This window comes from Ursus americanus, chromosome 22 (assembly GCF_024610735.1).
Source record: "Ursus americanus isolate L20-20 chromosome 22, mUrsAme1.1.p, whole genome shotgun sequence".
NCBI lineage: Eukaryota > Metazoa > Chordata > Mammalia > Carnivora > Ursidae > Ursus > Ursus americanus.
Window position 1 is genome coordinate 42,821,015 of NC_142148.1, and position 26,675 is coordinate 42,847,689.

The 26,675-nt window shown below is 46.1% G+C and overlaps 1 protein-coding gene across 1 annotated transcript in view; it reads left to right on the plus strand.

Annotated features, from left to right (window-relative positions):
- Positions 1-26,675, plus strand: part of SLC24A3 (solute carrier family 24 member 3) — a 472,928-nt gene that overhangs the window by 402,942 nt on the left and 43,311 nt on the right. The window contains exons 7-9 of the mRNA XM_045809788.2: positions 6,388-6,462; positions 15,858-15,883; positions 22,534-22,587. Of these exons, the coding sequence (XP_045665744.2) occupies positions 6,388-6,462; positions 15,858-15,883; positions 22,534-22,587 (155 nt within the window). The remainder of the gene's footprint in view (positions 1-6,387; positions 6,463-15,857; positions 15,884-22,533; positions 22,588-26,675) is intronic.

The following is a 26,675-nucleotide window of genomic DNA, read 5'->3' on the forward strand; positions in this document are numbered from 1 at the left end:
GAGACTCTGCTGGTGCTCCACCCATGGTTCCTTGCCCTTGCCTTTGCAGTTCCCACTAGCCTGACTTCGAATACCAGTACCTGCATTTCTCTTTCTGAAGGCTCTCCATGGTCACTGCCCCTGGGCAGGGAGTGCCAGGGATTAGCAGTCCTCGGTGCAGGCCTCAACCAGTGACTGATGGGAGTAGGTGGATAAATACCCCTGCTGCCTCTCCCCTTGGGTGTGTTCTCCCTGGTCTCCCAGAACTCCCCACCAGGAATCAGGATGGTACCCCAGTTGCACTTGCTGTAACTTGCTTCTTGTCTTTCTTCCACCACCTGCCTCACTTCCCCCCGACCCCAGCACTGTTTCCTAGAACCACCTCTCAAATAACCTTGGTGCACTGAGATCCTTGCTGTGGACTCTATTTCTGGGTGGAGCCAAGCTCACACATCCAGTGACATGAAATTATCCTCAGTACCCTACCTTTATTCAACCAACTCGTCCCTGGGGCTGGTACCTAGTGCTGCCAGATGCAGCGGTGAATGCAAACACTATACCTTGTCCTAGCATGGGCAGAGGGCTCCAGGAGCACAGCAGGCCACAGTCCTCTGGCCTCAAGTCTGGGATTTCCTTCCCTAAGGCAAAGCTAGCTGACTCCTTGTGAATTCTGTGTGTGAGCACAGTCAGAGCCACCACATTTCGAAGACTTACCAGGCAATAACTTAGATTTAACATGAAAACGACTGCACATAATGTTTTGGATGATTGAGAAGGCACTCCAGAGTCCTGGGCGTTCTGGGTCATGATGCACATCCGTGGTTATTGTTCAGTACAATCAATGAAGAGCGAGTGTTCGAGAGATTACTGTGTGTCTGCACTGCCCTGGTGCGGCCTCATCTTTATTTAAATATATATCCAATAGCGGCTTGTTTACTTGTCATTTGCTTTCCCCACATACATCTCAAAATGAGATTTCTTAGAAAAATAAAATTAAATTAAACAATAAATTCGCTTTCACATTTGCGAAGATTAATTAATAAGCAAAGATTCACTGTGTTTTGCAGAAGCATGGTCTTTTTACATGGCCTGATTGTTATGGTCCATTCCTGACAATAAACCAGAAAGCAGGAGCCTTTTATATATCAGGGTTTTTTCCCGGGATCGAAGGATTTAAAAACTGTACTTGAATAATGCACAGAAAGCAGCACCAAGCCTTCCCTATGGGAGGAAGACCTGGGTCAGGCCCTCACCCACTCTCGGCACCACTGGGCGTGCTCAGACTGGGTGGGGAATGCCCCAGGGCCCCATCCTTGCTCCATATTGTGTGGCTGCCTTTCCTGAGATAAGAATTGGCTGTAGAAATTGTGTCAGCTCAAAAGCTTGGAACAAAACTCATGTTATGATTTTTCAAATCCCTTTTCTGTGAAATCTGTGTGAAATAACAGCATTTCTGAGATGTTAGTTGTATGTTTTTTGTCATGTAACTATTATGCTGTTCAGACTGCTTCAATAGTTTTTCAAAAAGGCAAAGCGCTTACAAGTCGAGGCTATTTGTGCCTTTTAAAATGTGTCTGCAATGTCAAATTCTGCTGTTCATCGAGAAAAATTGTCATATGTACTACATTATATTGTATATATTTACACTATATATCTGCATATATACTGTGTGTATATTATCATGTATATAAATAGCCATATATCGATTTGCAATATATAGCCAGAAATATACAGAAAACACACCATTTTATCATAAACAATTACTTTTAACCTCCTGGAAGGAGCCAGAATTCCAGAAGATTATCAGTCAACATTTGAATAAAGGAGAATGTGTTTTCCTCTGTTTTAGAAGGGTGGTTTTTTTGTTTTTTGTTTCTTCTTTTGGCATTATGCTACTCTGAAACTAAATGAAATCATAAAAAGGAAACTAAAGCTGCATATTTAATAGAAAAAGTGTGAAATGCACTCCAGAAATAGAAAAGATGATCAAGAAATATCAAGATGAAATTTCAGTTGGGAGGGATTCCTAGAGCTAGGCGGGAAATAGAGCGTCTGCCTTTAATTTATGGGGGCAGTTTGCCAGCAATGGCCTTCTGTAATCTGCACCATCTGCATTATTGATTAATGAGGTCAAGGGCAGAATTATTCACTGTTGGTTTCCTCCCAGGAGCCCTGTTCTGGTCTCTTCGCCAGAGTGACTTCTCGGTCTTCCTTGCAGCCACTTTGCAAAGTGCTAAGGAGGCATTGTCCTCCTGTAAGTGTCCCCCGGCCCCCCGAGTTGGGTGAACACCTGCCGACAGATGACAGAGAGGCTCCCATTTTGATGCAGAGGTGCTAATATGTCCCTCTCTGCCAATAAATGTGTTTGAGATCAGTCTGATGGTTGCTGGCCTCCATTTAGGGATAAAACACCCTTCACTGAGAAGCAAAGGGAACCACTTGGACTCCGTGCACCCCATTTTGTGGAAAAGTGAAACATCCAATCACCAAACAATGGTCTGTATTGGTGTGTGTTTGTTTGTTTTAACTAAACTAGCTAAACAGAGTAGTTTCCAATTTATTTCATGGACTCTCTCCCTCCTGTAACACATCCATACCATATCCATATCTGTTGTGGTCCTTATGGTAACTCCTTTCTGCTTGGATTACTTGGCCTGAATCTCTGTAAAGCAGCATATGCTTTAAATTGAGCTGTAGTTACTGCTTTTTTTGTCTCTCACCTTCAATTTTTCCCTCCTTCGGCTACCATCTCCAACACACCTGCTTAATGGTTTAGGGCCATAGAGAAAAGATGATCTCCATGGGAGGCAATCACAAATGGGTGTCTGCTTTTCATCCCTGCCTGCAGTGAGGCATTGTGCCATGGTGTGAGGGGACAGGGGCTTGAGACCCCGGCTTCCTGGTTCAGATCCCAGCCCTTCCCGCCAGATTGCTGGCCAGCGAGGGTGACAGTGCCTACCTTATTAGGTCACTATAAGATTGAATTAACCCTTCCAGATCCCCGGATTTGCAGAACGTGTCAGGTAAATATTTGCTGTTGTGATGAGTGGCAGTCACAGAAGTGTAAGGAAGAGGTAGATAGGAGGTCATGGTCACAGCTCTCAGTAGAGACACTACAGGCTCATCAATGGTGCTTTAATTCCCTCTAGAGTGTGGAAAGAAATTACTCTGGTTTGACTCTTTCTTACTTGTCTTCTGGTTCATTGCTTCTACAGAAAAAAACTGGTTCCGCTCAAGTGTGAGCTCTGAATCTGAAGCTAAATTTGATGATGGTCCAGCGGTTGAAAGCTATTCTGGAGGATAAAATAATCACTACTAGTCCAGAGTTGGCATGTAGGCTTAATGCAAGGTGTATTTCTTGCAGCAGTAAATCTAAGTGGGTAATTTGTATTATACTTTCTTATTTTTTAATTTGTATTTAAGTTATATATGCACAGAACTTAAAGAGGCAACCAGTTCTAAAAAACTTATTATGAAAGATAGCTCTCTTCTGGTCCACCAGCACCATTTCCCTCTCTTTTGATGCAACTGTGTTTTTTAAACGACGTATAGTTGATGCACAATGTTAAGTGAGTTCCAGGTGTCCAACATCGGGATTGTGGGACACATCCTCCAGTAGCTTGAGAAAGGATACATAGGAAGTAAAGGTTTTGAGACAATTACACATTTATTTTTACTCTTCTCTCACTCTTAATGTGTAGTTTCGTTGGGCACAGAATTTCAGGCTGAAATAATTTTCCTCTCTAATTTTAAAGGCGTCACTCCATTGTCTTCTAGTCTCCAGTGCTTTTGTTGAGAAATAAAATGTCATTCTGGTTTTGATCCTTTGTATGTAATCCCATTTCTCTCTTTCTGGTGGTTTCTAGACCTTTTTCTCTGTGCCAGTATTCTGAAAATTCCTAATGATATGCTTCAGTGTACATGTTTTTTTGGTCCATTGTGCTGAACACTCAGGAGGCCGTTTTACTTAGAAAATGCGCATCCTTAACTTCTGGGAATTTTTTAAAAATTATTTATTTGATTATTTTCTCTCTCCTGTTTTCTGGAACTTCTGTCTTCAAGTGCCAGGTTTCCTGTTTCTGTTAAGGTGAGGGAGGTACAGTCACTGGTCTCTTGAAGTGAGGGAGATAATTTGTGGATTAAATTTTCAAATACTCTTTCAGTTATCCTGTCTTCAGACCCTCTTTCACCCCCCACTTCTAAAGCGTTGCCCACTGCCAGCTGAGTAGTCCACTGTTCTTTTGCTTTCCAGCATCTGAGACGCCTGGGTGGCACGTTGGTTAGGGATCTGCCTTTGGCTCAGATCATGATCCTGGGATTGAGTCCTGCATTGGGCTCCTTCCTCAGCAGAGAGTCTGCTTCTCCCTCTGCCGTCCGCTCCCCCTGCTTGTGCTCTCTCTCTTTCTCTCCCCCTCTCTGACAAATAAATAAATAAAATCTTTTAAAAATTTTTTTGTTGCTCTGATCAGCTCTTACATTCGGTTTTCTTTGGGTGGGGGGGCGGTTATGCCTTGTAAAAAAAAAATCCCTCTACTATTATCTTGTTCTGGTTAACAAGAAAGAGCAAAGGTCGTGGTATGTATCCAGTCTGTTATCTTTAACTAAAAGCCCAAGTGATTTTTAAGGAAATTCGGAATTGATATTTGCCACATGTTTTAAGTCCATTTTTCTAATCATCAGACACTGAATAAATATTCACACCTTTTATGACCTGCTGGAAAATGGACAGTCCAGTACAATGTAAGCTATTCCATAGATGACTGTGGATTCTAAGAGCATATAGTACAAGGAGAGAGCATAATAAGAGGATAAAGAACACTTTACATTCGTTCTGAAGTGATTTCTGTGGCATGAACCCTCTTCTTGACAACCCCTTCATCCGTAACTTAGATCTGCAAATACAAGACCTAATAAGGCAAAATCAGCAACAGAAAAATACCTTAAGTGTCCCTATAACAAGTAGAAGAATGTGTTCATGGAAGGAGACCTCATTACTCATTTATGGTTCTATTTAAGTCCTATCTTTCATGTTATTTGAATCCAGAAAGCCTTTTCTGGTTTGACTTTGCCTGATCTTTTCTTTGTAGACTGACACAGTTGTCAGGGAGAGAAAAGACTCCAAATGTTGCCTTGTCCCCGAATCTCTTTTCCTATTGTCTTTGGTGCAGCATGTGGCTGTCATTGGCCCAGCTGACAGCCGACATTTGCTATGTCCTTCTTCGCTTATGAGGCCAAGGGCAAAGGCAGCTAGACAGGTCCTGTGGCCAGAGGGAGGTTGACACTTGTCCTGGGAGGCGGGAGGAAGTTGTGAGTGACAGCCAGGAAGCACTTCAAACACCACTCTGCCGACTCTCCACCCTTCTTGGTGAGACCCTGCCAAAATGGACCCACTCCACAAAGCAAAGAGAAAACAGCAGGTATCCCTCAAAAGGAGGTTTGGAAGGGCTTACCAAGGAGAAATGACTTTTCCTCCAGAACAGGGATCTTAACCTGGCGTCTGCAGCTCCCCCGTTTCTGGCAGCCTCTCCTCCCCGTGGCCCAGCCCAGCTCCATTGCCCTCCTTTGTCTCACCCAGGGGCCTCCTTCTCCTGCAGGAAGTCTGGACACAGCAGGCCAGGGCTGTTGTAGCCTCCAGCAGTGTGTCTCCTGGCCTCATCACAGCGGAGCCATCATATCCTTAAAGGGAAATTGCCCAGCTGCTAAGAATAACATTTTCTCCAGATAAACATGCAAACCAATGTTTTAAAAATTCTGATGAAATCAAGAGTCAGGTGCCCACAAGGACAGGCATGTAATAGAGGTGAGGGAAGGGGGCTGCAGACTGGGCTTGTCCAGGCCCCTTGTGAAGGGCAGTGGCTGCCCAGCCCTGGGGCTCATTCCATGAGCCCAGGCTGCAGCAGACATGACAGCCTTGACAAGGACACAGGGTAGGTGCCTCCTCCATCCCCTTGGCGTGAGGAATGCTAAGGTTGGTGGGTTCCTGGGAGACACAGGTCTTTGATTCGGCTTTGCTGAAACTTCTTCGTGCTGCCCAGCAGCCTGGGACACGTCCACCTGACCTTCCCTCCCTCCTTCACAGGGGTCAGACCCAAGACGTGGTTAGGTGGCCCTCCTACCTTCCCCCTGGCTCCCTCCCTGTTTTCTCGCATGAGTGTCTTTGCGTCACAAAACTGTTGCAGGTTTAATCCCATCTTGGAATCTGCCTTTCAGAAGATCCAAACTAATACACCCAAAGACCTTTAATAAATTCATATCGATGGGCAGACTAACTGGGACCAGCACAGGAGACAGACATACTAAGTTGTGTTCCTGGTTTATCACTGGCCAGAGCCACCAAGAGCCATGCTTTCACTCTCTGTGCACTGTTGAATATCCCGTTTCTTACTGTTTTCTGCCCTTTTCCTTCAGGTTGTGGCTCTTTCCTCCTGGTGCCTGCTGAGGGATTCGATTTACTACACGCTGTCGGTGGTGGCGCTCATCGTGGTAAGTGTATGATGCACCCCTCACCTGAGTCCCCTTGCCATTTGACTCTTAACTCATCCTTCTCACCACTTGGGATTATGTGCAGCCACTCTGCGTGGAGCAAGTTCAAGGTCTCTGGTGACAAATGAACGAACAGATGTCTATGCATAGAGGTGGCTTCTCCTTCTTCCAGCTGCTTTGATCACCCAGAACCCCAGCGTGATAGTTTGTGCTCAGAACAGGAGTGTTGACTCTGGTTCCATGAGAGTCCTCTGCTGTTTTCCTGTGACCCCCTCTGACCATTCCCTCTCACTTTCTCACGGCTCCTCTGGAACTTCTTCGGAGTCAGTGACCCCGGGTTTGGACCTTACTTCCCCCTCTCCATATGCTCTCCCAGGACAGCACCCATGGCCATTACCACCTTTGTGGTGGACACCTCCACACTGTATTCTCAGCAGTGGCACCTCCCTGAGGTCCAGTCACCAAGAAGCCCCTCTCTACTGGACATCTTCCTGTCCCAAATTCAATGTGTCTCTAAACTTACTGTGACTTCCCCAAGACTGGACTCTCATTCTGTATTTCAATCCTCGTTTCTCTCCTAGCCACGAGACCTGTGGATGATATTAACTTGACCTTTCCCCCAATTCCACCATACCAATTTGGCTTCATTGTAGATTTTCATCTTGTAAAAATGTCCCCAGTGTGTCCCTTCTTAGCCCATTTTAGTTGAGGCTTCTTATGTCTTTGGCCCAAACTGACAGCCTGTCGTGGGTCAGTATGACTATGAGAAGCATCGCTGCCACCCACCCTCCCCTCCGCCCCCAGTCAGTCCTTGGAGCTTCCAAGTGATAGCTCTGCGAAGAACACCCTTGTGGCTCCATGTCACCTGTGGGGACACATCTAAACCCCTCAGCTTGGCAAGTCGAGTCAACCAGAAGAAGGGTGGTGAATCAGAAAGACACTGAAATGGGAGTTAGGACATCTGACTCCTACTCGTGGTTCCCTCCCTTCTGGCCAGCTCTAATGACCTCGGAAATATCAGTCTCTTCAAGTCATAGTTTTCTTACCTACAAAACAGAAATAGATCCACTGACGGGTTTACTCCCCTGTTTACAAAGTATTTACCTGTAGGTTATTTAATTGTCAATATCTGTACAAGTAAGTTGCCCATGATGTTTAGTACAAGACTTTCTACAAGGAACCAGTGCGTACTTCAGCCAACAGCAGTTCCTGACAGTGAAGATCTTGGGTTTGCAACCACAGTCCCCTCATTCCAGGGGCCACTGATAATTGGAAGGGTCAAGACCTGCCCAAACAGAACGTTGGGATCCACCATGTTGGAACTGAAGACAGGCCACCTCTACTGAACTTCTGGTTGGTAGACTTAAGGACATGCATGGATTCTGTGTTCTCATTCGCAGTTACTACCTGTGGGAAAGGTATTATCACCCCCAAATCTAGAAGACTCTTCTGTTCACACAGACTTCTCAAACACTTGTTGCAGCGAGCTTTGGCCTGAGACGTGGAAACCCACGTTGATCACGTGCACCCTCTGCTCTCCTGCCTTTAGGGTAATTTAGGACGGCTTTGAAAGTTACTATTTCGAAAGGCATGGCTTGGGGATGGCATAAATATATGCAACTCTCTGTTTTGCAAATTCCAGAAAGACATGACCATTCCCAGAAAGATGAAGTGATGAGGTGGAAGGCAAAGGCTGAGATCTCCCAGAGCACAGACTCAGCATGTCCACTCCCAACAATCAATTGCCCACACTGGCTTCTTCTCTGTTCTCAGCATAGATGCCTCCTGGATTCCTGGACTCCATGTGAAATAACTTCTCTTTGGTTGGATTTATCTGAGTATGCCCAGGATTTTTTTTTTTAATGTTATTGTTGCTAATGATGTGTGAGGAAGTAAAGAGTTTTGCTTCCTTGGGCTGCAAGTAATGCTCACCTAAGGGGGTCTTTGGGCAAAGCCGTCCTCTGCCCCATGTGTGGCCCATGAATCACAGAGCTGAGCCAGCTGGACACCCAGGCTGCCACAGCTCTGCATTTCTCTCAGATGGCAACAAGATGCAAAAGCAAGTGATTCTCTCCTGTTACCTGCAGATTTGGACTATGTATTTACAGCCCAGATGTCAAGGCTGGAGTTTTCCGATTTTCAGAAAAATTACATTTCTCCACTGTTAGGAAGAAATGACAGAGATAAAGCTTGAGTCTTCAGGGTTTGGTCTTGGTTCTTCTTATTTTTACCTGTGTTCCGCCAACTTCTGTACACCCTGGAAACACCCAGCGTGCTTATCTAGAAAGCGCAACCTGGAGATCTTAATCCAGTAAGTTCTGGAGCCCACGAATTTCCACTCTAACCAGGATCTGCCCTGTCCCTCAGGGGATTCTGATGCATCACACTCACTTGGGGAAACTCAACTGCAAATACAGTTGGACACCGTTTCCTTGGGATAGTCACCTGCTGCATGGCGATGATCGCTTCTGGAGGAAACATTGAGATTCTCCAACACAAAGCATCATGGCAGCTTGTTTGTCTGGATTGTTGCCTGCTGTTTGTTCTCAGGGTCATTTTCACATGAGACTTGAAACCGGGGTGAGGAATAGAACAGTCTTCTATACAGAAGCACAGCATTTAGCAAAGTGCGTTTCTCAATGTCCCCAGATCTGTCCCATGGCCCAGCCCCACCCAGGCTGCTGCTCACAGCCGCTGTTCGTTTTTGTCAGGGTGTTTTATTCTCCTCCTTCTGCATTTCCCCCAAATGTCATGGTAACAAAATCACTTTTCTTCTGGCCTTCTTTATAGAATATTAGGCTTCTCTATAGGACCCTGCAGTAGGCACTTAAAATTCCTGTATTTAAAAGCCTTCCTCCTATCCACAAATAATTACCAACCATCCGTACAATTTATTTTAACTATTAGGGTTTTTTTTTTTCACCCTCTCCCCCTTTTTATGGTTCTGAAATGTTCAGAAGACAGAACTGCCAGTCTCCGGAGGTGATGCAGTAAAGAGCTCGTTCACCCAGAGGGAAAGTCTTGACTAAGTGGGTGCATGAGAATCACCTAAGTGGGACCAGATGTTGTGTCTTTGTACATCCCTGTGGAGGCCCTACAGCCCCCAGAGCCCCATGCAGAGGGGCGTGGGGACCCAGAGAACAGGGGAGACAGCTATGGGAGGGATGCTCTTGCTGCTGGGCCAGGAGAGCGTGGACAGTCGCGATTACCTGGGTCTGAAACAGGTTTGAGCTGGAGAAGACCAGATGGCAAACACACACCCTGAAACCAACAGAGCTTAAGACTGTTAACTTAGAGACAAGGGACTCGTTCCCTTGGGCATTTGGGTTTTACCTACCTTGTCTTTGTACTATTTTCTGGTGGGTTTGCTGTTCTCTTTCAGGAAAAAAGCAGAAGAAATTAGGAACGTGTTACTGTCGAAAGCAGTTATGATATCAAAAACATGCAGTGTGTGTGTCTCTCTGCCCTTCCTGCCCCATCAGGTGTCCCCCCTTTAGCCCTGGCAACATCCTGTACAGTGAAACTCCAGGCCCTGGAGAAGCTGGACATGGCCCAGCAGGCTCGCCCCATGACTTGAGTCTCTCTCTGTAAGACGAGTGTCACCTTTTAAGTCCTGAAAGCATTCTGGCTTCTTTGGAGCATGTCCTTGCATGCATCTACCCAGCAGATAGTCTGCACATCCTTACAGACCCTCTTGCTGCTTCTCTCCCACTCGAGTGACCCACGTCTGACCCATGTCCACCACCACCGGCAGCTCTGCCTAGCCCTACCCTTTCTCCAAATTCCAGCAGGCCCCACAGCCTCTTTTATTGAAATGTTACTGTAATTTACATAATCATATAATTTACATAAATGCAAATGATTCATTACATCCTCGGTCTAACAGCTGCCCTAAAAAGGAATACTTTATTTTTACTCTTCATCTCTGCTTTGAGATCGGGGATTGTGAGCAGTAAGAGAAGGGAAACCTCCTGGGGGAGTGGATAGGCCTGGGAGACAGGTTCGGATCGCTGAACTGGCTCACAGATCCAAAGTCAGGAGTGCTGCCTACCCAGAGGGGGGCCAGTTGGAGGTCCTTAGGGCCACCTGAGCACAAGCACAGCAGCAAGGCCCCTCCAAGGTAACGCTTCCCTCTCTTCCACTCAGCTGGCCTGGCCACCAAAGGTGGCCTGGGTGGCACTGTCCGGTGGTGTAGCCACTGAACACATGTGGCTATTGAGCTCTTGAAATGCAGGGACTGAAACTAAGGAACTGAATTTTAATTTAATTAATTGAAATTTATGTAGCCACATGTGGCTTGTGCATATCATACCAGATAGCACAGTTGTAGAGAGCAGATCCATCTGGAGAAAATATATGCATATTCTCACAAGCATCCCTCAGTTTTAACCAGCATCAGCTCGATACTTACTACAGGACTGGGTACTGTGCTGGGTCTGTCCATGAAGAATTTCCAGTTCAGTACTCATGACTCTGCAAGCTAGCTAATTACATGAGTCCCATTTTATAGATGGCAAAACCGAGGCCCCAGAAATTCAGAGATTTGCCCAGGGTCAGGGAACTGCAGTACCTCAGGTTTGCCAGAGCAAGTGTCTAAGATGGTACATCTCCACCCTCCCCAACTTCCTTCCAGGAAATGAGCCTCTTCTCTCTGATTCAGCAACATTGAGGCTCTTACAGTCATGGTACCTCTGTTACATCTCAGCTCTCCTTCTGGGGAAGCGAGAACTAACCATGGTAGCTAGATTCTTAGAGGGAATGAATGTGAGAATTTTTTAAGTTCCTCAAACAAATCAGCTATGGTCATACAAAGGGTGGTGTCCTTATCACTGCCCCTGAGAGGAAGAAGGGCATGCTCTACAGGCTGCTTGGGGTATACCAGCAAGCTGGGTCTTCCTTGCAATTGCTCCTAGAGCAGGGAGGTGGGTCAGCCAGACTGTGGGATGCACAGAGGACCCTCTTCTCTTTCGCGAGGAGAACGACTTGGAGGTTTCCGTTATGTGCCTGTGATTGATTTTGCACTGCTCTCAGCAAATATAGCCCTTTTGGTTTGGCAACTATCCTCCCCTGTATCCTAAATCCATGCCCTTATCCACTTTCTTTCATCCCATAGCCTGCCTCTTCATATTTATGCGAGATGGCCAGCTCTGCTCAAGCCCTGCCTTGAGGTTGTCTTTATCTCCTACCCTCCCGCAGCCCCCACCACTGTTGTGGGCCTGCTAGAGATCCTGAGGTTGAAATTCCCGTTTAACTTTCAAGTGTAAACCATAATGGTGCTTAACAGCAGCTTCCCGGTGCATTCCATTGGATTCCTCTCCTCAGAAGGAACGCCATCTGCACCCCCAGTCCCCAGAGCTGAGGAAGTCAGAACTCCCATTTGGGCACATCTCCCCAGGGAGCCTCCATGCTGCTGAGTGAGAAGTCGGGGGGTAGAGGGGGAGTGCGGTTTCCATTTCCAGCTAGGGAGGGAAGATTTTTCAGGATTTTAGTTTCTTGAAAGAGAATGGTGGTGTTGATTTCCTATTACTTTTGCTGCTTGAAATTTTAATGGTGCCAGTGAATGTAGCATAAGCTGTGGAAATCATAGGTTCTTCAGTGCAGCTGCTTCTGCTCCGTGGCCCAGGCTTACAGCGGCCACTCCATGGACTGACATGCAATGTGAGGACAGCCACCTGCCTCCCTGCTCAGAAGCCAGCCCGGCTGTCTGCTGCCCATACACCTGGGCGATTCCTGGCCCGTGTTCTCCCTGCTTTTCCATCTTGAGCGTGCCACTTCCTTAGCAGTTCCCTAAGAAGCTCTGTCATCCAGGGATTCACCTGCCTGATGTAAGCCTGTCTCTCTTAGAAGAATTCTAGAGCAGACACCAGGGCTGAAAGCTGGTTTCCATGGTACCCAACTGTTTCTCTGAGGCCTGAAGGAAAAGAGTGTTTTGTGTGTGTGGTTTTTTTTTTTTTCAAATTCGCTCCTGTATGTTCACATTTAGCTCGTCTGTGGAACACATGGAAAGCGTACGGGCGAAGCCAAAGGTAGCTTTGGATGAACCACACTGGGGTCAGAGAGCGGGTTCCCTGACAAGCTGTGTGCAGCAAATCTGGGGCCCAGATACCAGTTAGTACCACCCACATGTGGTCATGGGGGGCGGCACCAAACACAACCAGCAAACCACAAAGAGCTCCTTTCCCAAGCAAGACTTGCTTTCAGAAACCCAACTGGGATAAAGGAGAGTCAGTTCCGAAGGCCACACAGCATGTCCCTCAACCGCAGCAGGTCCTGGAGTTTGTGTGGTGGCATGAGTTGAGGGACCTGCCTGTCCCCAACTCAGAATGCGTCCTGGCTCCAGAACGTTGGCTGAAGACTTTGTTAGGAAGCCGTCTGTCTTGAGGTGTTTACCTTCTTCCCAGGAGGTTTAATGGAGCCTTGAAATGGACTTGATCCGACTTCCAATCCCCCTCACTGCCTTGGCAGAGTGGACAGGCAGAGGGTAGGACGTGAGCACCACCTAGTGGTAACCGACTGGAAGTGGGGGCGCGATTTCTTGTTTCCGATCTGTATAAATGATTTCAGCGGTTTTTCTACCCTGGTAACACCGGTGGGACAGTTTTGTCTTCTTTTACCCACAGATAGAGCATGAAATACAGAGGGATATGCAACATTTGTCTTAAGTATATAAAAGAATAGAATAGAATAAAGTAAAATAAGATAAGATAAGATGAGACACCTGTTGGCAAAGTAACGGATCCATTCCCTGAAACCATCAGCTACATCAAGTGAGAAAGTTGCCTGTCCTTGTCATTTCAGGACTTTTCAGACCCAGTGATTTCAGCACTCTGTCAGGGTGGTCCAGGAACTAGAAGGAACATTCTGTGAGCAGTATCAGTTTCCTCATTTTCAGTCTTCTGAGTGGGGGGTGGTCAGTGGGAAGTTCAGCCTCATCCAGGTGCTGCCAACAAGACCCAGAGGCATTCATAACTCACCGTCTGCCTCCTTTCCCACCACCAAGAAGCCTGTTTCCAAGTAGATTTTCTTAAAGGCCTGACTTCTAGTTCCTTTTCTCTATTTTACTGTTCTTTTTTTGAGTCCTCTCATTTTTCTGTCCAGTCCTCTACAGGAAGTCAGATAAATCCCAGGCGGTGCTTCTCATTCTCCCCCAGGCAGCTGAGAGCTCCTGGCTCTGAGTGGTCAGTGAGGGGGCGCGCCACTGCGTCAGTTATCTGGAGGCTTCCAGATCACCTCCATTTGTTAGGACTTGTAGCGAGAGCAGGGCCTTTCTCCTTGTGTGCTTCCCTCAACCCCATTCCCACCCCCGACTTCCCTGGCCACGGCCGCTACCTAAACTTCAGACTCATGTGGCTCTTCGTTGTGTATCTAGTCCAGACCCCACTATTCCCTGATTTATTGTGTCCTCCGTAAATTCCATTCTCATCTGGGGATCCTTTGCACAATTCAGCCTGTGCTGATTTTTTCCCCGTTGATATGATCACTGAAATAATCACTAAAGAACTATTGATCTGTGCCCCCACTGGTCACTCAGATGGCGTAAAATAAGGGCTTCCCGAAAGCTGCTTTTATATTATACGTTATCACCCACCTTCCCTGATAGATGAAAATTAAATTGGCGCTTTAATAAACTCTTTACCAGTATCTCGGGCTCTCTTAAGTAGCGATGAATTGATTGCTCCGGCACTCTGCTCAAGACTGATACTAAATTAACTTCAATTAATAGAAAGATTTTCTAACTTAAATCATTTGTTCTGTTCCCTGATTTCTTGACAACGACTTTTTTTTTAAAAGCTGGTGATGGTACAGAAGGATCCATGAGTGTCTTCCAGGGGTGGACCGCGTACCATCCAACCTGGACCATGGGGTGGTTTCCTTTATTTCTTGAATTCTCTTCCCCTTCTGCTTTGACATTTTTATCCAAATGTCAACCTGTTGAATCCGATAACAAGAGTCACAAAGCTGCTGAAGCCAACGTCTTCTTCAATGTCTTGTCAGGAAGTGCGAGCTACAATTAAGCGGGGCCCCTTTCTTCTCATCTTCTCTTTGCGCCTTCGGGATAATTGGAGAGAGGTCCTTTCCGGTGCCGTTGGAGCTGCACCTGCTTAGCTGTGTGGTTTTCTCTGCATGTCTCACAACTGCTGCTTATTATCATCTCTGGGGACTGAAGGGATGCCCGTGTCTTTTGCTGGGTTTACCAGCTCCATGCAGTAATGACCCCTTGCATCCAGAGGTTTCTGCCTTGGAGTCTCCAGAGGGCTCCAGGCCCTGAAAGAAAAGCGCTCAGAGCTAGTCATACCCAGAGCAGTCATATCCCATGAAGTTGGAAAGAGCGAGCTATGAAGCAACCCTCAGCAACCACTTGTTTTCAACAGCGCTCCGTCCGGGCATGGAAATATGTCATGGAAAGAAGACTTAGTGAAGAGCAAGGCCTGAGTTCTAGAACCAACTCTGCAGCTAATTGAGCGCCCTCAAGAAAATTCCTCGTGTTCTCTGTGGCTCCGTTTCCCCGTATAAATCAAAAGGCCAGGATGATACCATTTTTTTTCTCAAAGTGAGAAGTGATTTGGGCTCAGGCTTAAGTGAATTCAGTCATTGTTGTGTATTCCCTTTGGATCCTAGCCAATTGGGGGGGGGTCTCCGTTTGGCACTGGTCCGTCTTTCCAGCCACCTTGACCCTTGCAAATCCCCTTGAATGAAAGGGCAGGCCCGTGGCCCAGGGCATGGGCAGCCCGCGGTGCCCCACTGGGGTTTGCAGTCACTGTGGGTCACTGCATTGATTTCCCACCCTCTGCACAGGGTGGCAGGCGGAGCAGAATCTCTGCTTCTGGTTGTGATGCACAGTTTCCTTGGGAAATAAATTATTTTAAGGAAACAAACAAAAAACTAGGTCAGCTAAAAAAAAATATATTGAGTACATAGAAATCCAAGGGCTTGCCTAAAAGCTTGAAGGAGCCCAGAGACATGCCAACGTCTTACAGGTGGCTCCCAAGTGGCTGATGTTTGGAAGCACCTGCCAGGCTCCCCATCCCCGTCCAGATCTAAAATTCGACAGCACATTGTGGTGGTGCACAGTGGGGTGGTTGTGCTTCCCTGTTCCTCCGCTGTTAGAGGGAAGTTGCAGGAAGGGTGGGATGACCCGATGTTTCTCCCCTCCACAGCGGGCCGCCCCAGCCTGCCAACAACACCTCCTTCCACTAACATTAGCCACAAACAGAACCAGCACAGAGGGAAACTTATCTGCAGATCCTTGTGTTGTAGGCCAACCCTGACCTGATTCCTGCCAAACTAGCTATGTGGGTGGACAATGTGCAGGCGTAAAGTGTGTGCGTGTGCGTGCAGATCTTGCGTGTGTGTGTGTGTACACATGTCTAATTGTCCTTTTTACTTTTTTACAGTTCATTTATGACGAACAAGTTTCCTGGTAAGTACCTCTTTTTCCCTTCTGATTTCCCCTGGCCATGTTGCGGAGCTAAGTATACTGAAGACCAGAGTCAGGGTTTAGAAGGAAAGGGGAATGTTATGGCAGCTTGGAACAACTGGCACCTCCTGGGACCCCTCTGTGAACATCAACAAAGACATTAAATTAGCTTTCACAGAGAAGAGACCTTTTCCCCTGGGCTGGGGTGGTGGCCTTCCATTTGGGAGGCTAATATCCCACTGTCCTTGTCACCCAGGATAGATGGCTTGAGCTTAGCTGGCCTTTCTGCAGTCAGCCATTTGCTGGGCCCTGGTTAGGATTTGACTGGTCTTGACTGGATACAAATTGTATCCAGACTGCGTTGGCATATTAAAAAAGCCATGTATGTCTCAGGAATCAGACGGAGACACTTCCATTATCCTTAACCCATTGAAGTTCTGCCTGATACTCCAGATGGTCTGAGACCTCTGAAAAATCAGTGATTTTTCTTGATAGATACAAAACTTTAACCAAGTTACATCTATGAGAACATTTGCATTTGGACAAACTATCCAAATCCCCATTTCTCAGGTGGGTTTTGAGCAAGTCAGGTATGTTTGGAATGGAAATAGAAATTGGGCACACTGTGCATTCTTACTTCATTTTTCTCAAATACTTGATCTGTAGATATAGAGAAATATAAAATAGTATCTGAGGGAGTGTGGCTGTGTAGCTAGGTAAGTAGACCAACTTTCCATGGTATTATTTAAAGCTAAGAATGAACCCTTGGCAAAATGAACACTAGCCCATTGTGGGAATGACATCCCTTTGTCTTAGGATCTCTGATTTTCAGAATTCGGGCATGACAGAGGAACTTGCCCCATTGATGGCAAATGTGATTCACCATGCCAAGGTATTAAGTATAGTGTTGCCAGCTCTCTCTCCTCTGTCCAGGAGGGGTAAGGAGGAGACCCCTAGGAGAACTTGCTTTAAGATGCATCATCTTTCTATCAACCCATAAAAAATAAGGTCTTCTTTGAGAAGCTGGGACCAGCAGGCTAAAAGGGATTAAGATGTCTGGGAACACCTCAGGTCAGAGGTCAGGAGAACCTCTTCATGGGATCTGCCTGGACGAGGTCACCAAGTGGAGTGGTGACATCTTCCCCTCAAGTCCTTGGGGATGAAGTGCAGCACAAGAAAACTTGCAAAACTATTCTTGCTCCAAATGATGGCACACTTAGCACAACCACCGCTCTGCCTAAGCAAACAGTAGGTGCTTAAGTGTTGCTCAGTGTTGGTGCTCTTAGCTCACAACACTGCCATAAAGACAAGTTATGATCACAGTCAACCTCAGAAATTTTTCTGCTGTTTTTTTACAGAAAACCTTAAGAAAGGGTAGCTGTGGGTGGTTTACTGTTGGTTTTTCTTAGAGAGAGCTCTCTTTTCTCCACCTCCCTGGCTTTGCCAAATCTCCTGTGGATGTTATGAGGTTAGAACCCTGGGTTCTGGGTTAGAATCCCTGGCCTTCACTGAAGGGCTCAGATTCTGAGGTCCTCGGACCCTCAGACTGAGCATCAAGGCTCACATGAAGAAGAAGACAGGAAGGCCGTGAATGAATGAGTTGCAAATTCCCAAATATGTTTCGTTCCAGCCTGGGCTACATTAAAATCCTAAGTTGTGCACAGGAGTAGCTGCAGGGAAGAACCATGCGAAGGCTTCAAGGCACCAGGACATCATTCCCAGACTACCAGCCTATTACGTGTAATTACTGTTATTATGTGAATGGGCTGATGGAGAGCATTCTTCACATGAGTGAGGCCAAGAGATTAAAGTCTGCGCCACTGGCCCATACTGTTCTGGGACTTCCAGGGATCTCAGCTCCTCATTTAAATGCAAAATATCTTGAACTTTAAGGTATTTTTCACTCTTCACTGAAAATACTGGGTATTTTTCATGCCTGGCCAACCACAAGCATTTGTTTTGCTGAAAGGTTGTGTCTAGGAGCTGACGTCTCTGATTTCTCCCTTTGATGCCAGATTCTTCAACCTGTGCAATTAGAACACAGCAATACTTCACGAATACCTTTAACAGTGAACTCCATTCCTTGTTGTAGAACATTCCATCATGTCTGAGTGAATTCAAGGAAGGTGACCAATTCATCCCAAATCCTCAAAAGGAAACTAATTTCGCTGTGTTTCTTTTGAAACAAGAGTACTCTGCAGGACAAAAGGAGCCTTGTCGAGTACAATACACAGGGGCAAGCCTTCCCCATCATCCACAGCTCAGATGCCTTTGCCACTCCTGAATCAGCATTCTGCAGATCTCAAGCAGCCAAGAAAGGGCAGACAGAAGCTTTTATAACAGAAAACCAGCTCTAATGGGTTAAAGAAACAGTGGTTTATTTTTCTTACATAACAAGTACCCCAGCTGTTGGCAGCATGATGGCTCTGCATTTCCCTTGGCCTCTCCCTCATGGTCCCAAGAAGGCTGCTGTAGTCCCAGGCATCACGTTTGAATTGAAGGCAAGAAGGAGGAAGCAGGAAGAACATTTTTCTACCTTATATCTCTTTGGTCCCCATGAGGTCTGCCTTGACCAATAAATGGCCAGGCAGGATAGAATTACAACTCTAGACTAATCATTGTTTATCCTGGAGGTAGACCCACCCTTCTTCAGATCCAGCGGTCTTCATTTGCTGTCTCAACCTTATAGGCTTCTATTAGCAAGCAAGAGGCAGGCGAATATGTTTGGTGCTTTTCAGTTAGGTAACTCCCCTAAAGACATTTAAAATAGAAAGCATCAAAGATGCACCAGTAGGATGGATGTTCATCCCGAATCCATAATGACGCTCAGCAAGGCCCACGATGTTTCCAGAAGGAATTTGGAATATATCTTCAGTGAGTCTGAAGGCCTGACAAGGAAACAAAAGGATCCAGGTTGATGTTCTTGTTTCTTCTTTGAGCCTCAAGCTGTGACTTTGGGAGAGAAAAGAGAGCCTGGGGACATGAACTGGAGAATATCTACCTGTGTGGCACTTGGAACCAGCATGGAGTTTTCCGGACCATAGTCAGAAAAGCAGAGCCATGCCCTCTGGGGAGAATGGGGAGGAACAGGGAATAAGCCTCCCAATACAGGAAAGAACAATGTTTGGCAGGAGAAACGGGCCATTTGAAGGTGGTTCTAAATGGAAGTTTGTGGGAAGGGAAGGAACAAACCCAGATCGTGCCACAAGACCAGGTCCTTGGAGGACGGTGGATGGGCTGTAGTCAGGAGAGGCAGATGGAGAAGTGTCCCTGGAGGGGGAAGAAGAGGGACAAAAGAGCTGTGTGACTTTAGAGGTCTACATGTGGAATCTGTCTGATTCCGCCGCTGTTTCCTAAACACCTCCTGAATGCCAGGCTCTGTTCTAGAACCAGACATAGAACACAAAACCAAACTTGGCCCTCACCTTGGGGCTCTCGGGGACTAGAGTGAAGGCAGACAGTTGACATATAATCATGGGGTCATTGGAGACACTCACGGCATGGCGTAGGGGCGGGGGATCCCTGGGACTCTAAAGAGCATTAAGCCAAGACTGGATCAAACACTCAGGCCCTAAAGCAGAGATGACAGCATCTGCCTAGTGTCAAGGCCTCACAGAGCCTGGTGTATTTCCTCTGCAGGAAGCACTGGGTGAGCCCTGAGTCTGGGCACCCACCAAGCAAACCTGAAATGTCAGCAGAAGCAGAGAACCCCTATCTCATGGGCATTCCTGAAATGTAACAAGAGAACTTGAACATTACAATGGAAGGGCTTGTTTTAAGGGGGAAAAAAACCAAAAATACCTAAAGGAAGTAGAGACTATCTATCTACCTGTTTACAAAGTGCTGGACATCATTCATCCTAGCCGAAATATTTCACTGATGTGGGTCTATTTCCTGGTGACCCCTTCCTGAGTCTATTAAAATGCATCCAAGAGACATGGCATCCCTTTGAATCTCGAGTATTTCTGCCTTCAAAATGAACACTGTGAATAAGCCTCATTTTTCCCAATTAACTTTATGCCACACATACACTGGTTTCAATAAGGGCCATGTTCAAGAGGTGTTTTGCAACTGAAAATGGATTTTAAAGGAAGTCTCAGCCTGCACAGATGAGTTGAGGGCTGCTCTGTGCTGGGGAAAGGAGAATAGTGGGCAGCGGGGGAGGGAAGGGGAGTCAGCTGTCAGGGCGTCTGCTCTCAGTCTCTGGAAAATGAGAAACTGGAGAGCTGGGGTGGGGGTCAGGTATGAGGAGTAGTGCTGTCCAGGGACTGCCTGAAACAGGCATTAATGAGCAATGAATAAATAAATAAACAAGGTAAGCACAGACTAGTCAGCGGTTTAAAGAACATATACAAGGTCATGTGATAGGGAAGGAGGAATAGGCAGGGAAGACTTCTTGGAGGAGGTGGCATTTCCACAGGCATTTGCAGGATGAAAGGGGCCAGCCAAGGAATGAAGGGAAGAGTATTCTTGGCAGAAGGAATAGTGAGTGCAAAGGCCCTGTGGAGAAGGAAAGAGCTTCTGGCCTGTGCAAGCCAAGGGAGGCCAGTGTGATGGAGCACAGACTGGGCACAGACAATTGGAAGAAGCAAAAGAACTGGGTTTTACAGAGAGGGGGTCCTTTTTGTTTTCTGAAGTCTGTTGGGAAGGAGCTGGAGAGCTTGAAACAGAAGAACGACATGATCCAGTAGCCTTGCAACAACAGTTCAAAGGCTGCCATTCAGGGGCCCTGGCAGGTAAAGGTGGGGAGGGCAGAAGCCAACAATTCAGGGAATATTTTGTAAATGGGGTTCCGAGGGATGAGAGGCGAGGGTCAAGGAGGGCTCCAGACTGATTTCCAGATTTGGAGCTTGACTCGGCGCGGGGAGTGTTACAGTTGACTGAGTGGCAAGGCCAAGGGAGCATGAAGCCAGGAAGTAGGAATTTCGGATTCTGTTCTGACGTGCGTTTAGACGCCACATAGAGAGGCCATGGTGGGTATAAGCACCTGTGCCAGGGAGAGGTTCAGGGTGGAGGTGTTGGCCAATGTTTACAGCAGGATGACAAGATGATGTCGTCTAGGGAGAACGTGTAGGTAAAAAGAGAAGTGGGTCCCCTATTTAGAGTTTCACCTGGAGGAGGCAGAGGGAAGGAGAAAGTAGGGGGCCAAGAGGAGGAAAACCAGCCGTGTGGCCTCTCGGAAGTCAGGAGAAGAGAGTGTTGCATGCAGGAGGGCAGGTGGTCAGCCTTCAGATGCTGCAGGGAAGTTGAACAGGATGGCCGAGAACCATCCCTGGATGTGGGCAGATGGAGGTGGCTGGTGCCCTGGACCAGTGTGTCAGGGGATGGATGGCTGTGGACCTTAGACTCGGGGAATTTGCTGAGTGAGTGGGAGGTGCTGCAGTGCAGTGCTTGCAACGCTTCGAGAAGGTTTGCTGAGAGAGGAGCCAAAAAATGTGGTGGAGGGTGGAGAGATTTGGACCCCTGACTTCTTCTCTTAGTAGTGGCAAGAGCACTTTCTATACCAGATACACACACAGTTTGCATAGTGATTCCGAACTGACATGCAGGAGCCCAGTGTGTGGACGGATTTATGGTGACAGGTGGACCCAGCCTCCCCTCCAATTGTCTTGCCTCTTTCCAGCACTTCAGGGTTATATACACGGCTGCAACAAAAACCCTTGCGTGCGGCCTTTTTAAATTTGACCACATATTTCCCAAGGGTCAATTTTTAGACACAGAACTAGAGAAAACAGAAGGGAAGGCATAACCTAGAATTTCTTCATAGACCATTCTCCAGTAACCTTTCTTGAAACCAGAATTACTCCTTCAGTTCTACAGCTAAAAGGGAACATAGAAATCAAATTTCTTGGTTTTGAAACTGGAAGTTACTAAAATGAAGAAAATAGAAGTATTCAAATTATCAGAAGGTCAAGGTACATTCCAGTGGGTTTACTTTTTACTTTCTTTTGACCATTTTCTACGTGTCCGTTCTTATCCTTCCTGCTGGTACCTTCCCTGCCCAGGTGTCCTTTCTCCCTCTCTTCCTGCCTCTCCCTCCCTCTTTCCTTCTCCCTCCCCTCTCTCTTCCTCCTTCCCTGTCTCCCTCTCTCCCTCCCTCTCTCCTCCTCCCTCCCATCTCTCTCTCTCTCCCTCCTTCCCTCCTTCCCTCTCCCTTTCTTTCTCCTCCCCCCTCCCTCTCTCTTTTCCCTCCCACCCCTTCTCTCTCCCCCCCACCCCCTCCTTCTCTCTGTATGCCTTTCTCCTCCTATCCAGCAATCCCTGGGTCACCCCTGTTAATTCCTCTAGTTTGCCTTTTGTAAACATATCTGAATAGTTTTAGAGAATGGTTAAACTGTGGATGGTTATAAGTACAGGCCTATAATCAGCAATATTATGATAGACTTGTGCTCTCACAGAACTCTTTTGGGTGAGTGAATAATGGAATGGAAGGAGCATTTGCCTTTTAGGTAGAGAAGGAAAAGAAAGCCCATTGAAAGCTGTGTCTATGGACCAGGAAGTACTTGTAACCAGTCTGCACATGTGCCGCCTCCTTGCCCTGCTTGCCAGGTGCAACTGCCCTTCACATGGCATGGATGTTTAGAGATCGGCTGGTGTGTTGCACATCTGTCTGCAGTGACTTTCTTTAACTAGGCATTCTTGGTTTTACACAGGTGGGAGTCTTTAGTCCTCGTGCTGATGTATCTCATCTATATTGTCATCATGAAGTAAGTAAAATGCCTTCTCGGTTTTCTTTCTTTCTTTTTTTTTATTATGATATGTTAGTCACCATACAGTACATTCGTTTTTCATGTAGTGTTCCATGATTCATTGTGAGCATATAACACCCAGTGCTCCGTGCAATACATGCCCTCCTCAATACCCTTCACGCTAGCCCATCCCCCTCTAAAACCCTCAGTTTGTTTCCCGGAGTCCATAGTCTCTAGTGGTTCATTTCCCCCTCTGTTTACCCTTCCTTCATTTTTCCCTTGGTTTTCTTTCTCAAAACTCTTTCCTACATCGAGCACAATGGGGTAATGTGGAAGGAGGAACTGGGGCAGGGCAGGTAGCGGGCTGGTTTCAGTGCTGACGATCACAGACTCATTGGTTCCCTCAGCAACCTGCTATGAGGCACTGTAAGTTCTGATTTGTAGCAATAGTAAAGACCCTTCCAACCCCCATGTGATGATGGAATCAAAGCTTTAAGTGTTTAATTTGAGAAATCTCTCAAACCCTTGTACCCTCTTTAATACCTGGCAACCAAGCTTTGGGCTGTTTTCACTCTCTTTCATAACAGGGAAGGAGGTGAAATTCACTAAGTCATGCTTCTGTAGAGGGTGACAAAGATGGGACTGGAGCTAATTAAGAGATGACTAAAACCATGGATCAAATACCTGCAGACTTGCATTGTTTGTATTGTATTCATCACCTACCACTGTGTAGCAAATGAGACCGAAATGTAGTGTCTTAAAACTACAAGCACGTGTTAGCTCATTTCAGTTTCTGAGTTAGGCATCCAGGAGCACGTAGCCAGAAAGTTCTAGCTCAGAGTCTTCCTTGAGATTGTAGTTAAAAGGTTGGGCAGGGTGGCTGTCATCTGCTTAACTGGGCCTGGAAAATGACCCACTTGTGCTGTTGGTGAGCTGATGCTGGCTGTCGGCTGGAGCCCTCAGTTCCTCAGCACATAGGACTCTCCTTAGGGCTGGTTGAGTGTCTCCACAGCATGGGGGAAAGTGCGTCAAGAGAGAGAGCAAGCAGGACCCTCAGTGCCTTTTCTAATCTGGTCTCACAAGTCACACATCATCGCTTCTGCCAAATTCTGTTTATTAGAAGTAAGTCTACCCCATGCTTAAGGGGTCTGCTTCGCCATTTGAAGAGAAAGGAGTGTCAAAGAATTTGTGGATATATTTTAAAACCATGACTTCGTAGGTCCTTTCTCCCCCTAAGTCTGGGAGGCTTACTGTTTGTATCAAGAATTATATCGCTGGTATTTCCCATACTCTAAGGCAAAATGTAAGCACCATGGCTGTGAACCTGCTGGTTCATCTTTTTGCCAAGTACCATTGAGATGAGGAGCTCATAAATAATGCAGAGCCATTCTATACTGCAGCTGCTGGACCCCATGGGAACTGTTTCTTTCATTCTAAATTAACCCATTCTTTCCCCAGCATTTGTGACTACCTTCTCGGGGGCGAGAAAGTACCACACGATCAGAAATTGCCAGTTGGACATGTCAGGTAGCAATCTGGAATTTGACATGTCAAATTGTCTTTGCTGTTAAAGTCTGACAAAAATTAATTCTGGCCACTAGTGTCCGAGAGAACTTTTTTGAGAAATAAGCATAGCCGTGGACAAACATTACATGAACGGTAAAGGTAGGAGCTGGCTCAGCTGATGTCCACTGTGGGCTGTAAGCAGTCTGCTGCCAATGCACTCAATATGGCATCCAGCCTTCACCTCAGGAGCTGTCCAATAGTCTGTGTGGAGCTGATATCTGGGTCTTGTTCCTGGAAGAGGGTATTTCTAGAGTATCCTGGTGTGGAGTTACCCTAGGATAACTGGTGAAGAAATCAGGTCCTTTTACCACTACTCACCTTCCATTGAAAAATATCAATTGATGGGCTCCCATGAAAACCAGAGTTGGCCCAAAGGCCTTCCAGAGTTTCCAGACTCCAAAGGAAAAGTCTTTACTCCTCCTTCTCTCAGATAGAAAAACCGTTAGGGAATCAGTGCCACTGTGGGGAGGGCTTAACATTACACACATCTTCTTTCAGTGTGTTTTAAATTTGATTATTTCACCTTTTTTTTTTTTTGTAATTTGTTGAGGCCTGAAGTTTGACTTCCCCGAGAGTCAAGAGTCCTTTTCTTCCCCTTTGAAACGGTGAATCAGTCAATCATTCCAGAAGAACTGACTGAGTGTCTGCTATATACCCAACATTGGCCTTGGGTTTTGAATTCAAATTTAGAGGACAGCATGTCCCATAGTGCATTCACTGGGGGCTTCACAGAATAAGGAGGGCTTACACCAGAGTTGGTCTAAAGGGAAGGAAGGTTGAAGAATTTTGCTGGTATGCATCTTGTTACCACTGCACCCCTCTACCAAGCCATCATAAAGCCCATGAGTTGCTGGCACGCATGTGGACATTAAGACAACACAGTGAACAATTTCCCTCCTCTCCCCCAAACTATGCCCAGTGTGAAAGCTAATGAGGTGCGTTTCTGCTGATGCCTCAACTTTCCCAGCCTTCCAGCTGTTCAAACCAGCAGGATACAAATAAAACAGGGAATGGCAGCTACTGTGCTCACAGAATTTTCTGCATAAATTCTGGTCCCAAGTTCTAAATTGAAATCTCTGCTCTTTAGCCATCCCTGTCCGCAATCAGAGGCTTTAATCATAGGGTTTTATAAAATCTGATTTATAAAATTGCATGCTCCACAATAAAATAGCTTCAGGGTGCAAGCACAAAATTTAAAACATTCAATTAAAAATATAAAACTGAGTAACAGCAGTTAAAACCCGCATATGTTAGAGTTGTCAGCTGCCTCCTGGGTGGATGACTTTAAACATTCTGTCTGAAGGTCAAAAAGCAATTTCGGTTTGGCCAAGTAGATAGAAATCTTAAGGGAGCATGAGGCATACCTGGCCTTGGTGAGGATTGATTTCTGTATGTCTGGGTCCCTTCTTTGGGACTTGGTCCCCAGGTGAGGCAATGTAGTCTGGTCGTTGAGATCAAGGGTTGCACGTTCAGCCTTGCTGCGTCACACTTCACAGTCTGCCGCTTGCCAGCAGTAAGACCTTGGGCCAAGTTATTCCAACATTTTGAAACTGTTTCCTCTCTTACAAAACAAGGGTCTTAACGCCTCCTACTGCAAAGATTGTTTGTAAGCGTGAAATGGGACAGCATATTTAAGTTACTAACCCAGTATCTGATTTCAAGAAAGGTCTCATAATGATACTAGACATAGTGTTATTACCTTGTTATCCAAATTCAAACAGATGTGTAACACACAGTTGTACTTTCAAAGCAAGGCTCATGCAAGTTGGCATATCTATGGGGAAATGGATTTTGAGTCAAGATGACAGAAATACTGCCTCTCTCCCATAGCTCTATCAGTAAGGCAAGACATTCTTCTTCAGTCTAGAAAGTGGGGAGACTTTTTCATTAAGAAGAATTTGAATATTTACAGAAGCTAGTAGAATGGTATGGCAGCCCCTGTGCCTATCATCAGACCTGACAACCAGCAGCCCACACCCCTATCCATTTCCTTCCCTCCAGGTGGTGTGAAGCCCCAGAGAGCATGCCAGTTCATCTATAAAAACCTCAGTCTACGTCTCTAAAAGGACTCACCTTTCACATAACCACCACATCATTATCGCACCCAAGATTAATGCTATTTCTTCAATATAATTAAATATCAAATCAGTGTTCAAACCTTAAATGATCTCATGAATGCCATTTTTTACAGTTTTCTTTTAATCTCCTGAATATTTTTAAAATCAGAATCCAAAAAATCATACTCATTATCATTGGTTGCTCCAGCTTTTTTTTTTATTTAGAAAGTCTTTATTAAATTTTATTTAGAAAGTCTTTTTATGTGTATCAGTAAAGTTTTATAGTTTTCTTCACAAGGGTTTTATATGGTTCTTTTTTAATCTATGAATTCCCCCTCTGGTTTTCTTTTTGCTTGCAATTTATTCTTTGATGTAGTTGAATTGTTAGCTACACAGTTTCCCGCAGTTTGGAAATTGTTGATTACATCCCGTGTTGTGGTGCGGCCTGTTCCTTTGACCTCAGTGTTTCCTGTACGCCAGCCA